Below are 14,677 nucleotides of genomic sequence, written 5' to 3'. Positions count from 1 at the left end.
ATATCTGAAGTACTATCAATGATATCTGAAGTTCTATCAATGTATATCTGAAGTTCTATCAATGGATATCTGAAGTTCTATCAATGGATATCTGAAGTTCTATCAATGTATATCTCAGTAATATCTATGATATCTCAAGTTCTATCAATGATATCTGAAGTACTATCAATGATATCTCAGTACTATCAATGATATCTGAAGTACTATCAATGATATCTAAGTACTATCAATGGATAGCTCAATTACTATCAATAGATATCTCAATTACTATCTATGGATATCTGAAGTACTACCAATGGAAATAGGATGTGCTATATATTCATGGAATCAAGAGTCCATGTTTTTTTCTTAACCACAAAATTTGAGGTCCACCAACACTTACGACTTTACATCATTACTGCCGTGTGTTTGATTATTGCATCAGACTACATACACATTAATGTAGAGAATTTTTTTTTTTACAGTATTCTTTTTTTTTCATGAAATGCAACAGTATGTTGACACAAAAGACAATCATGCCATCTGCCTGCCTAAATATCCCGCCCAGTCATGTGACCCATATATTTTGTAATCAAGTAGTCTTCATAAATCAAAGCTCATTAATTAATCCTGATAAAGAAATATGGTCTTATTAATCTTCAATTTAGTTACTGAGTTTCAACTTAGACCCATCTTGTTTGCCAGAGAAGACACCTTGCTTTATAGGAATCTGGACCAGCAGATTTCAATAGTTTTGCACTTTGTAGTTTCGGGTTTGCTGAAAATTCCAATACAATCTTACTTACCCAGAGTCTGAGTTGAAGGAGTCGTCGGAGAAGAATTGAGAGGAAGAAGCGAAAGATGGAAATCCTGTAAAAGAATTTTGAAACATGTTGGAACCACCGCCTGGACCTAGGGAGAACAGAGAAATGTGTTAGGCTCCAAACACATGCATAAATATAAGTACGCAAATCAGTACCAATTTAACCATGGAAACACAAGGATGTACGGCTGAGTGTCAGCTGGTGGGGAATTCACAGCCCATTTGTAATCATGTCAAGCTCTAGAGAGCTCAGGCTGGACTAAATGTAAATTAACAAACACTGGTGGAAGGAATTAGTCAATTACATGTAGTAAGGTAGCTATTTTCATAATAATAAACTTAAAGGTTTTCTAAATTTTCAATATGTGTACGTTCACTTAAAAATTATCTTAAGATCTTAATATTTTGTTTCAGTTTTCTTTCATTATTGGCACTTTTAGAATACTGAAAAGTTTAAAGAATGTAATTTAAGATGAACATGTAATAATAAATGTTTTAAAAAAAAAGATGTCAAAATTCAAAATAAATTATCTATTTTTTGTGAAAGTGATGATTAATATACACTGTAAGACAATAGATAATAAGATATATATATGTTGTTACTTGCTCTGAATGTCCATCTATCTACTTCAATATTCTAAAATAGTACTTTCCAAACACACATCAATTTTTTAGCAATTCTGTTGTTATTGATTGTACTGAACTCTCATATTGTTAATTACCAAATTCATCAGGAGTGTTTGTATACATCAGCTATTTTTTCATACAAATGAACACTGCTACATTCCAATATTAAGACCAAATAAATATTTATGATAATTTTGTCATGCATGGACAAACACTGGTAATATTGTGTATGGACTGTAGGATAAATTTCTGCTAGTTTCATGTTAATTTCCTACATGTTTTGCATGCACTAATGTCTTATCAATAGTTTTTTACCAAATAAACAATTTTCTCACTGTGAATAAATACAAATATTACTAAGTATATCTAAATATTTATGACTCAATAAGACTGAAATAAGTCAATCAAATTATATAAAGCAAACCAATTACATGAAGTACAGTTTTATGGAAATATGAGATCAGCATGATATTAAACATAAAAGTGACAATAAGCAACATGATTATAAACAGAAATACGATAGAGTAGAAAATTAAAACTTAAAAAGTAACATTTGAGATATTTTTTATAATTTGAATATAAGCTTAAAATTCTTCTCAAATGTGAAAATAAAAGTCAAATGAATTAAAGTGAATGAAATGAAACTGAAATAAATTTAAGTTTGATAAATGGAGATATGCCTGAAACATAGCTATAGGAAGAAGACCTGTTTTACACTGTAGCTGCATGTGTACACAATCTGTACTGTAGACAGCAATGTCCAACTCCAGTTTACACACATGGAAATGATTACAGGAGAAGTTTGCTTCTACTATAATGTATAATGTGTGAATCCCTTCACAGGCACCAACACTTAGGAGTTATGTATAAAATGGTTCCATATACCACATAGTAAAACAAGAACTAAAAACTGACTTAAAACACAAACATTGTATTGAAATTTCTTCAAAATCACGACCTTGAATGACCTTAAAATGTGACCTTCCCCTTCAACCTGCATTTTTTAAAATGAACTACTCTGATTTTCCAGTTATCAACTAAACTGTATTTAAAAGACAGTTTAGTTTTGTGACCTTCAAATGACCTTTCTCTTGGTAGTTTATAAATAACTAAAATGTAAACAACTATCGTATTTATCAATGGCTGATCAGCTGAGCTTCTGAAAAACAATATTTAACTGGCACCAATACAATGTAATAACAGATCCTTGACCTTTGACCTTCACAGTCTAGTTTCTTGCATTCTTGTTTATTTCTTTAAGTACGTTTAACAATGTTCCTTTCATTCTTTTATTACATTATATTAAAGATCTTCACATTCTCGACAGCATTTTGAACATACAAGGCAATTCTGATATCTTTCATACATTTCTATGATACTTGCACCAAGTAATCTGTTTTGAAATAATTAATCACTGATGGTATTACATTAAGAAGAAATAGTAATTTAGGAGCAGCACATTTAGTAGATATCTAAAGAACCTAGTATACAAGATAAAGATTCTGCCACATAAACTAAACTAACGAACACAAACAACAGCAGCTGGTCAGACACCTGATGTGTAATTCCTATACACACATAACAACAATTATATATATATATATCACTGTAGACACAGTAACAGCCTACCACACTAATCACTAGTAATGCCAAAAGTATAAAGGGTCATAACTCTTCTTTCTGTGTAAAACATGACTATACGGAAGGGGAGTAACTCTTCTTCGCTTATATCATTTAGAACTTATCATTCACACTACTACCTTCACCAATGTCTAGCTGTCAAGATGATACCAAAAAGTTTTAGTTCAAACTTCTTAACAACAGCTAGATGTTGGGATTTCTTGACAACCTTAAATAGGGCCAAATGAATCAGATAAACACAATTTGATGTAATCTTTTTCCGACTTACCTCCGAAAAATGAAGCGAATGGATCTCTGCCTCCAAAGAACTCCCGGAATACATCTTCAGGATCACGGAATTGGAATCCATGGAATCCACTAAAGCTACCACCCCTATCAAAATCATTTCCGTTATGATAGTGTCCTTGCAGACCTTCTTTACCATATTTGTCATATATACCCCTTTTCTCCTCTGAAAAACAAACATTCTATGATTTATATGTCTAACAACATTTCAGTTCTATTTCTGATAATCAAACCATTGAATTATATTGAAGTCTATCCCTGGTCCTCCCTGCAATGTCAAAATCTATGACATCTTTATATCAATATAAAAATAAAAACAAATTTGTCCATTTATACAGAAATAAAAACAAATTTGTCCATTTATACAGAAATAAAAACAAATTTGTTCATTTATACAGAAATAAAAACAAACATGTCCATTTATACAGAAATAAAAACAAATTTGTCCATTTATACAGAAATAAAAACAAACATGTCCATTTATACAGAAATAAAAACAAATTTGTCCATTTATACAAAAATAAAAACAAAAGTACATTTCCCCACTCCATGAAGATATATATTATGATTTTTTGTCCATTAATAAAGACTAATTTCCTCTAAGAAATCAGTTATAAGAATATCTCCGTAACATATCAGTGTTTGTGATCTGTTCTCAGGTGTAAACATCTCATTCTACATTGAGGACATCACTGTAAAGCACCCAGAACACTTTCTAAGTTAACACATTAACTGATGATCAAGAAATTGACATCAATCAATTTGTAATTTCTATTTTTATTATTTTTTTTTACAAAAGACAGTTTAATCAAATCCTGCATGTACAACATAATGAAGAAAAATACAACTCTGAAGCATTTATACTTACCATCTGATAATACTTCATAAGCCTCTGATATTTCTTTGAATTTTTTTTCGGCCTCCTCCTTTCTGTCTGGGTTTTTGTCCGGATGCCATTTGAGAGCTAGTTTTCTGTAACTGTCAAAACATACAAAAAAGGATAATTCAACTGCAAGTTCCATTTCTAATTAAAAACGATAACAGACAATGAGTATATAAGATTAGGACACAAAACCCTGTAAAAGTATCAGATCATTACAAATATGTTTTACAGAAGACAAGGAACAAATCTGCATTTGACATGCATTATATATACACCAGTCATTGCAATAAAGATACAGCTCTTCATCAAATGTCTTATATTATCTGTTTGAAAGAAAATGTTTCATTAATATCCTGCATGCCATCCTGAGAGCAATAAGAGTAAAAACAAAGACAAAACAATGACAGACTAGTCTGCTCCTCAGCTTCCCGAGAAAAACAAACCATCAAACTGCACCTCAGACTATCCTGAGAGGTTACAGATGCTTTATCATACATTTTATAGTTATAAACAAAGCTACTCTTATTAACATAGTTATTTTTTAGGATCACTACCAGAAGAATATGGTGACTTTTAATTGGCATGAAAAACAGGTGTTGTAATCACAAATAAAACAGAAACCCAGTTTTTAATTGCCCAATCTCATCCACAGCAACCTTTCCAGTAATACATGTAACAGATATAAGGATCATGTTTTTAGTTTTCATAACATCTGTAGAATTGTAAAGCAGAAATGATTTATTTTTATTTTAGTACTAAGCTACTAAGACTCATGTGCAGCCGTGCAAAATTTAAAGACAAGAAAGAAAATCGGGATTTTCTGTGCTTCATAAATGTAAATATATATATCCAGACACTTGTTTTTCCTAAAATTCTAAAAAAAGAGAAAGTTCTGAAGCCTACGTAAACAAATGTATTTTAAGATCCTATTTGCGTAGCGATGAAGATAATGTACAACAGACTATAGGGAAAATAGCAGCAGAATTTATCAATAACTGACAAGATGTTTTAACGTCTTAAATTGCAACTATACGTGAATGATTCAAAACCTACAACTCAATTGGCTCACATCCAAGTCAGTTACGTAGATTCGATATTTATTGAGTTTATTCTGACTCCTGTTATGTTAACATCCAGAAAGTGAAATACTGAAATTGTATATAATGTGTCTGTAATCATTGGATTTATCCCCCTGATACGTTCGGAGGAAGTTTTTTTAACACACTTATATATGTATTTATAACTATGTACAAAAATCCTCAGTGTTGATACACCTAGACATCTGTAAGAAGAAAACTCAACAAAATGATAACACTAAACATTAAATTTCATGGTTTTGTTTTGACGTTCAATGGTGGTGAATTTTTCCTACTTCAAACCCTGTTTTAACTATACTAGGATGACCTGTCATATTCACTTCCTTATGATATTGATGACCTTCAGATGATCATAAGAGGGACCATCGTAAGTTAAGCCTATATGTTGGTGTGTACTTTATACATTAACAACTGATCAGTTAGATATTCCTGTCAATGTAAATGACAAACCCAAAAATTCCAGGTAAGGTTAATTCATTCTCGAATATTTCTGGAAAAAGAAAAATTTTCAAATAAAAACTGTAAGGAATTAAGACAGCTGAGGAATTTCAAATGATTTTGGAACATTCTTGCATTGTTTCTTAATCCCATAAATGTTCTGATATTTCATTTCTGGATAACTGACAGCATCAGAATTCAGATCCTATTTATAAAAGCCTTCCATTCTTTGATTCACTTAAGTTGTAATTCCCTAAATAACTGAATCATGTACATCAATGAAAAAGCAAGGAAGAAAACCTTATAAAATATCTTATTACTCATCAATCAAGTGTTAAAAACCTGAACATTTCTCAAATTTTTAGTTGATGACACTGTATATTGAGGTTGCTAGCCTCAGACTCCGGAACAGTGCCAAACTCTCACAAGACAACAGGGGTCGTTAAGAGGGAATGTACAAACCCATTCACAAGATATGCAGAATGTTAGTTTTCAGATAACATTCTAGTGTGGTTTTAGAATTTCTTCCCAACATTTAAATTCTGTAACAATATAATTTAAGGCTTTGTTATTCCAATGAAATCCCTTACAAATTAATTATCTCATTTTATAAGAAATCAAACTAAATCTCTGAACTTTTCATTAAACTTACCAGTATGTAAAACATCTTTGATTTTTTAAATTTTGACAATAGGTGATGATTACCGATAGCAATCATTCTTTGTCTGTTTTCAGTGGACCTTGTGAATATGATAATTTGAATAAATATGAATACTTTCCTGAAACTTGTTATGCAACCTTTTATCAATAAGATTGCAAATGGTTTTGACAATGCGTCTGATACAACTGTTTGCAGACTAATGATGTTTTCCATTCTTTATTACCTTGGACCTCGTCAACATGGTAACTTTCATCATTTGAATTTGCCTCTAAAATTTGTTATACACATTCACGTTCACAACAACATTTTGCGAAATGTCTCAATAGCTGATTAGTGTTAATAACAACAACCAACATGGCTTCCAAAATGAACAGAATTAATTTAGAAACAGAGTCAAAGTTGTAAAACGACCTAAGAGTGGTGATACTGCCCAGACTGTGAACCAAGTCTTCTTCAAAATATGGGAGGAATATAGGAATATTTTTTCAACAAATATAGGAGTTTTCTGCTAGTTTTGAGGCAAAATATAGGAGTTTTTTTTACTAATTTTGATGCAAAATATAGCAGTTTTCCAAACAAAATTTGTTTCATTCAAAGGCATTTATACTAACAATTCTTACATACACTTACTGTTTCTATATTAATCAATGATCAAAAACTACCTTAAAGAAACCATTCACTTCAACAGCATCACAATCCTGGCAGAGAGCTGTTGCATAGCTCATCATCATCTAAATGGGCACCTAAAAGGCCAATATCCTGTTTTACTGCCTTGTAAGGTGTCCATACAGGTGATAAAGAGATGCACTGAATCATTTGCTGGTGGCTGGTGATACTGTTAAAGACTTAAGAATTCTCTAACCTGTAAGATAAAGGAGCCAAAAGCCATATCAAAGAAATATTTACAATCTCTATATTGATCAGCGACAAATTTCCTGAAAAATCTAGAAATATTTTTCAAAACAATAGGAAAATATAGGAGTTTTTTCAAAATATAGGTTTTTGAACCAAAATATAGAAAAATATAGGAATCAGTTGACAGCCTGTACTGCCATGAAAATTGCTGAAGATTTCAAAGTAGGAAGGACTATAATTCAGTACATTGAAAAAAGAAAAGTGGAAATTCTAAATGATTATGAGATACATGACCCTCATCATTTAAACAAAAGCAGCATATAACCAGAAACCTGAAACAATCTGCCTTCAGTGGTTTAAAGACACCATGGCTTGTCGATCATTGTTTCAGGTCTGTTACTTCAGACAACAACGCTAAACTATGCGGAGCATTTTAGGCATCACAACATTCAAGGCATCAAATGGGAGGCTCGAGAGCCACGTGAAGTGAAACAATATTGTGTTTGGGACACAACAATATCGTGTTTTAGCCACAGAATGGAGAGAGAGGAGACGTAGAAAGTAATGTGATAGAATTTATACATGGTGCATACTTGGACTTCCTTTCTGATACTTTAAATAATTTAGATATTTAAACAAACTGTACGTTGACCTATCATATATATATGGAAATATATCAATCTCAATAACATTTTATTGATATTCTTTGTGATTTTATTTTCAAATTTTTAAAACAAAAAAAAAAGAAAAAAAAAAGAGTGAGCATAAACATGTATCTTAATTGTATTTTGTCAATTTTAGATAGAAATTGGTATCAAAAGTGGCAATTCAATTGTATGTCAATCTTGTATCATTGTTTTTCATTTCAGTAATAATTATAACTTTAGTATTCATGTCTTCCACTTATTTCCATCTTATGAGATCACATGATCACCTGTACAAAAAGACACTTGTCTAATAAGATACTTATTGACTGGTCCCTTGGGGTGTCTTATTAGACCTGTTAAGTCAGGTGATCATTTGTTAAGTATAGTTTACTGGTAATTGGTATTGATAACACATTGTATAACATTTAATGTTTAGACAGTCGATAAGCCAAGTCCAAATTTGTCACTGATGTAAACAAAGGAATATACTGCACAAAATATCTGCCAAATATTTTGTTACAAAAGTACACCAGTCATTCCAGTCAGATATCTTAATCATCATTATGCAACCCATATGAAGCAAGCAGGCATGCAAGTAGCCTGCATTGCATCAGAATTACAAAACATGCTGTTTTATTTTCTTATGTAAGTTTTTCTGTAATGTAACGAAATATAATGTATCTATACTTAAATCCCTGTGTTAGCTTAGTAAATCTCAATGTAGCATTATCTCCCCTGATTAGGACATAGGAAGAGCAAGGCCATATGAGAACCAACACTGAAGTAAATAATCATTACATGGTTGCCAATAATTTAAATTCAATATGATTTATGTTGACTTGGAAATTTTTCTGAACTGGGAAATGACAAAACAAAATGGATTTAACCTATCTGTAACAACCTGGAGATAAACACATCATGGTGTATTGATTTGATAAATGTGCTCATGTCTACATGACAGGAATAGCCTATTTTGGAGCTCAATACCACATTTATCAAATGGTGGTCTTACAAGTAAACATTACGCTGCAGTAACACAAATTTATCAACATATACTGACAAAGATATCTGTAATAAGTCTGCTGTGATACTCCACTAACATACCAGAGAAGGGCTTTAGCACAAGGTTTAATTCTAGTATAAATATCATGGGCTGATAAAACTAGAGCAGCCAGGAAATTAAACAGGACATATTACATCCATCTGAAAGTGAAACTATGTTATTACCAATACAACTTTAGGATATTGTAATTTAAATCCACTTTTAAACTCTAGACAGCCATGTGTGTCATAGGAAATCCAGTTTTATACTACAAGGGTGTGAAAGTGATTAGTCCTCAACAGGAAGTATAACGGCTGCCCTGCTGGCACATGTAGTCTACATTGAAATGTTCAACATATTTAAAATAACAACATGGTAATAACGCTTATTCAAAGCAGTCATTCAAAATCAATGAAAGGAGAACAAAATTTAAAATGAATGTCCTCGAAAATATACAAGGAGAACAAGACCAGGTGTTAAAAAAGAGTGTCTTTTGCCTCAATGAAACCCACAGTAGACATATGTTGATCCAGCAGAACTGATGAATCCAATTTTGGTTAATACGGTATTTTCAAATAATTTTTAAGTTTATTTCTGTTGTTCTGAAGGAGTCATCGCCATGAAAAAATTACAGAAAGAACTGAATGAAATACTTATTAGATGGTGGCTCAAAGTCGTGATTAATAATTACAGTCACAAGCTGTAGAACTTTTAGTACAATAAACTGATTTTATATCATAATCTTTGGCGTTTTAAAGACACATTTATTACAGGGATGTAGTGTAATAAACACATATTTACCTTCAACATAATCTTACTGACTTTATCATGTAAAACCTTTCCTATCAAGTCTGCTGAGAGTATTCTATAACAAGACCACACAATTTCCATCTAACACTAAAAGTAAACATTGAATTCCTCAACAGGCTTACATTTCTGCTCTAAGACCAAGATCTCTCTACTATATACAGGATTTTAGGGTTTTGTTTTTGATTTCATGTTGCTGTGTTGTTGTATTTTTAACTGAAGAAAATCTTTAGAAATGTTGTCATCTTTTCCATTCTTTCTTTTCCTTTCTAGGGGCTAGAATATATGTACCATATTCTGATGCAATTTCTTAAATTAATATCAAACAAGTGGTCTAACGGGCCTGCAAGATTGCTCATCCACCTAATTCAGCTATCCAGACATCAAATAATTTCAGATATGACAAATCTTTTTGAAATTCCCCAATAGGTCACAGCCTTATGGTCAAACAGTAATTCAAAAAAACTGTTTCAGACCCAAACTTGGACAATATCCTTGTCAAGAAGAAGGAATTTCAAGAACTTACATACATTTCCCAATGGAGGCTCACCCCTCCCGCCTCAAGGGGCAGGGATCCACCTATACCACATACATATGTACACATATGGACGGACAGAAAAGAAAATTATAGTCAACTCCCATACTCCTCCTGTTTCACCAGAAGAGGTTGGAAAAAACTTAAAACTTACGCTTTTTTTAATTCTGCCACGGAGGCCTCTTTTGGTACCCCAAGAACTTTGTAATAGTCGACCATGATGTATTATGGGGTTCGACTATCCCCTGGTCCAGTACTCTCTTGACTCTTTAGCTTTGGATGTCAATACCTGCAAATAAACAAACACAAATGTATTGAGGTTGTCATTATCACACACTGGCACAACAGCCAAGTGTTCACCTAAAGAGAAAGCTGTCATTATATATGCATATCAAGTAGTTTATCTTCTGTTTGCATATCATTTTACTTCATATCAAAGGACAGGCGACATTTTAATGAAATTACTTGACACTCCAGATTTACCATAGAAAGGTGATACCTCAATTACATCCATGTAGATAATTCACTTGTGGTTTTCTGACACAACTTTAGTCAAATAAACTATATAAATCCTATCAGAACACAGTAATGCTCTAACATTTAAACTCACACTTAAAGAAACGGTTAATTTTGTCCAAATTAAAAAGAATGTCTTGATATAATTTTAAAAGCTACAACATATCAAGTCAAGTCTGTGAGTCAGTGGTCCATATACACAGTCTGTGAGTCAGTGGTCCATATACACAGTCTGTGAGTCAGTGGTCCATATTCACAGTCTGTAAGTCAATGGTCCACATTCACAGTCTTTGAGTCAACAATGGTCCACATACACAGTCTGTAAGTCAAAGGTCCACATTCACAGTCTTTGAGTCAACAATGGTCCACATACACAGTCTGTAAGTCAATGGTCCACATTCACAGTCTGTGAGTCAACAATGGTCCACATACAAAGTCTGTAAGTCAATGGGCCACATACAGTCTTTGAGTCAACATTGGTCCATATACATATGCAGAAAGAACATTGATAAAAAAAGAAGCGTTTTGGAATAGTAGTACAGTGTATCAACTGGTCTAAAACCTGTATATTTCACCAATAGTGATCATTGACCAAGTAATTACTATAATGATATTTTCATATATACTACCAAATATTTACAACACAGACACCCTGTCTAATCCAATAAATCATATGTCACACACCAGGTATTCTGTTTGATAGGTGTTAACCCCACAAACAGCAGATGACTTCACTTTTAAATACAGATATATACAATTTTACAGAAACACATGAAAGTCCCCCTAGTATACAAATATATACAATGTAATTCCAATTGGCAAAAGTTTGTGTTGGTCCTTTATATATAAAGCACCTGTAGTATGTAATATAATCAGAATGCTTAGTGGGACTGTCACAGGAAATCCTGTCCATGACAAAGATCAGTTCTGTTATAATTACATCATTCCAAGTTATTTCACTTCATCATTAAGCACAAACAATAAGCTTTCTTCTGGATACCACAACATGATTTCAAACAGCTAGAGGCAGAATAGAACGGCTAGCTAACAGAAGATCCAAAACAAATTAAATTTCTTCCAAAATGTCGTGCTGAATTATTCAACCAGCTTTTATACCTCTACGTAAGATGGAACTTAATTTGAAACAGATATACATTAATGTACCTGGGGTACCAAAATTTTGAGTCTCATAAAGATCTCCTTGACCATGTCTTAAGTAAAGGTTTTGAAGGGACACAATCCATTTTAATCAGTAGCTTTCACAATATGCATCCAATACTTTGGAACATTTTCTTCAGGTTGTCAATGTGACTCTTCCTATTTCTAGATGTTGTCTTACTGATGAATGTCAGTGTTCTGGTATCGTTAGTATATGTCAAAAGAATAGAAGTTTTTACAACACAACCAAATCAGTGTGACGTTTTGAAGATTAAGTGTACATAAGATTATCGTACAGACGAAAAACGTTGGTCAATTCCTTATATACAGTTACCATCTCGTACACTATGTATGTCAGTGTTAGTATGATCCACACTGGTCGTTTGTCTGATGAAGGTGACGGTGTAGTCATCAAAACACTCAAATCTTTTACTGGTTGTGTTATAAGAATGTCTCTTCTTTTAACCTAGTACTGCATGTACATACTCATATGTAGAACAAATTTGGTGTGAAAATAAAAAACGCCATAGCTGATATCATATTAATTTTTTTTGTCTAAGATTGCCCATGGTATTGTCAGATGTTAAAATTTTAAGCTTTCATTTGAAGAGATAAAGATTCAGTTTACTAATGAATAAAGACTTTGACAAGTCTCTCAAACTCACTCAAAGTATAGTTGCATGTTTAAAATATATTACTTCCTTCATTCCTGGGTCCTGCAAGTTTCCTGAACATTCTTCTGCTATGAAAATTTCCTGAATTAAGTTTGACAACCTTGACAAAAAGCATCATCGCAGTTTAGAAAAAATATCTCAGTTTAGGAATTTTAATTACTACATAGTGTTTTCCTGTGGAAAATTTCAAGTATTAAGAACCATCTATGAAGCTGGGACCACTTTACCAGTAAAAGCCTATAGCAGCTAATACTTAAGATACAAAGTATGATCAAACATCAACATCATAGTCATTTTTCTACATAAAAGCAATCAATGTACACAATCACAAGAATTCCTCAAATATCAAAGTTTAACAGAAACAATTCTTACCAAACATTCTATCCTGTGTTTTGTGTTTGAAGTGGAATGAATGCTGTCCAACAAAAAATGTGTAGGCAGGTTAGGGTAGATAGATTACATATGCATGTATTTACTGTACAAAAACAGGTCATGTGATCTTTCATGTATGGTTTTCCAAGAAATCTATTTTTATCAACAGCTAAGAGGTTCTAGAAATGTGCATGTTTGTTCTTGAGCAGAAGATTATATAGAGTACATTGGTATACGTAATTATAAAGCTTGAACAACTCTGAGTTATTTTTGACAAATTGCCATGATCAAATCAAACATATATTATAGTCTATTACCCCAACCTACCCTCCATTCACTGAAATCTGTCTAGATTTGGCTTTGCTGGTATAACTAATTGTCATTCTTAAAGCAGTTATTTATAGTGAGTGTATTTCCAGAGTAGACACTTAGCATGTTTAATGATCATGATGACTGCAGGAGTTTTATCTGTGAAAACAAAGACTTAAACCCTGTACACTAAACATAGTTATATCTGTCCCTTCTTCTTGTTCCAACACATTACACCTCCCACACTTGTAGGAGATAGGATTATGTTCAGGGTAGTTCGTGTCAGGCTAACATGGAGAACATGAAACTCAATGTAATACTCGTTAACAAAGACCTGAAATTTTAATAGAGAAATTATATATACCTGCGAGGTGAGCAGTTTTTCCTCCCCAGTTGTGTCAATCAAGATTATTCCATAAAACACTATCAATACACATGTACCAGGATGATATTTACCGAATCATTTGTGTAGTTAATATCCATAAGTGTATATATGTACATGAACTTTCTGGAAAATCTATATGTAGATTTAAAGCCCAAATAGCATAGTCAATATCGAACCTTGTTTGTAGGTCAGAAAGGCTAAAACAGCTTGATATGCAGATCACAGGATCATTGTGTGACTAAAAGCTTCAGATATATTTACCTATAATTGTCATTTATAATTATGCAGTTTTATTAACTGTGGCCATTTTCTACTCTAGATTTCATCAGAAAATCTTTAATCTCTTCCCTCATCTCGCTATAACTTCCCTATATCAATCATTTCTGTATGAAATTTATTTTAACGAAAAACCTAGAATACAGGAATATATTTTTAAGAAAAAAAAAAGCATTCACATAAAACAACTATAAATATCTGGTATAAATAGAAAATTTGAAACCCACAATACAAGCATTTTTAGCAAGCCCTGGTATTTTTATCAACGTCAGAAGAAACATACCTGTTTTGCTCCTGCCAATCCTCAGTTACGATTACATATATTTTACACCCACATTATGATTCTTCCGTGACGCCAGTGTCGGTTTGAGCACCAACTTTAAACATTTTGGCACGGAGGAATTCTTTTATTGTGAATTCTTGTCAAGGTACATTTGTAATTTTCTAACGTCAACACTCCAATATTATACAGGAATTTATGAACATGATTTACTACATGTACATCAGTGCATTTAGACAGCTGCCTAGTTTTTCTTATAAATTTGGCAGCATTAAAAAGTGTTCACATCGCATGTTGCCACTGCAGCTGTCGAGGAAAACAAGAAATTACAAAAAGTTTCATGTATAGAGAATATAAATCCATATCATAATTCAAAAAAACTCAATT

At 32.4% G+C, this 14,677-nt stretch overlaps 1 protein-coding gene across 5 annotated transcripts in view; it reads right to left on the bottom strand.

Moving 5' to 3' along the window:
* The window catches only part of LOC132565406 (dnaJ homolog subfamily B member 6-like), a 53,775-nt gene that overhangs the window by 17,865 nt on the left and 21,233 nt on the right, over nt 1-14,677 (bottom strand). For 3 of the 5 annotated variants that reach the window (XM_060230045.1, XM_060230044.1, XM_060230047.1), the window contains exons 2-5: nt 10,475-10,609; nt 4,224-4,333; nt 3,339-3,521; nt 786-891 (exon numbers count right to left, since the gene is read on the bottom strand). In XM_060230045.1, the coding sequence (XP_060086028.1) occupies nt 786-891; nt 3,339-3,521; nt 4,224-4,333; nt 10,475-10,539 (464 nt within the window). In that variant the 5' untranslated portion in view covers nt 10,540-10,609. The remainder of the gene's footprint in view (nt 1-785; nt 892-3,338; nt 3,522-4,223; nt 4,334-10,474; nt 10,610-14,677) is intronic. The other 2 variants (XM_060230046.1, XM_060230048.1) reach the window with 1 other exon arrangement.

The sequence above is a fragment of the Ylistrum balloti genome, unplaced genomic scaffold (assembly GCF_031769215.1).
Source record: "Ylistrum balloti isolate Yb309-2 unplaced genomic scaffold, AGI_CSIRO_Ybal_v1 Utg369722, whole genome shotgun sequence".
NCBI classification, from domain to species: Eukaryota; Metazoa; Mollusca; class Bivalvia; order Pectinida; family Pectinidae; genus Ylistrum; species Ylistrum balloti.
The sequence above is the reverse complement of the archived record's forward strand: the minus strand, read 5'-3'. Positions and strand labels throughout refer to the sequence as shown.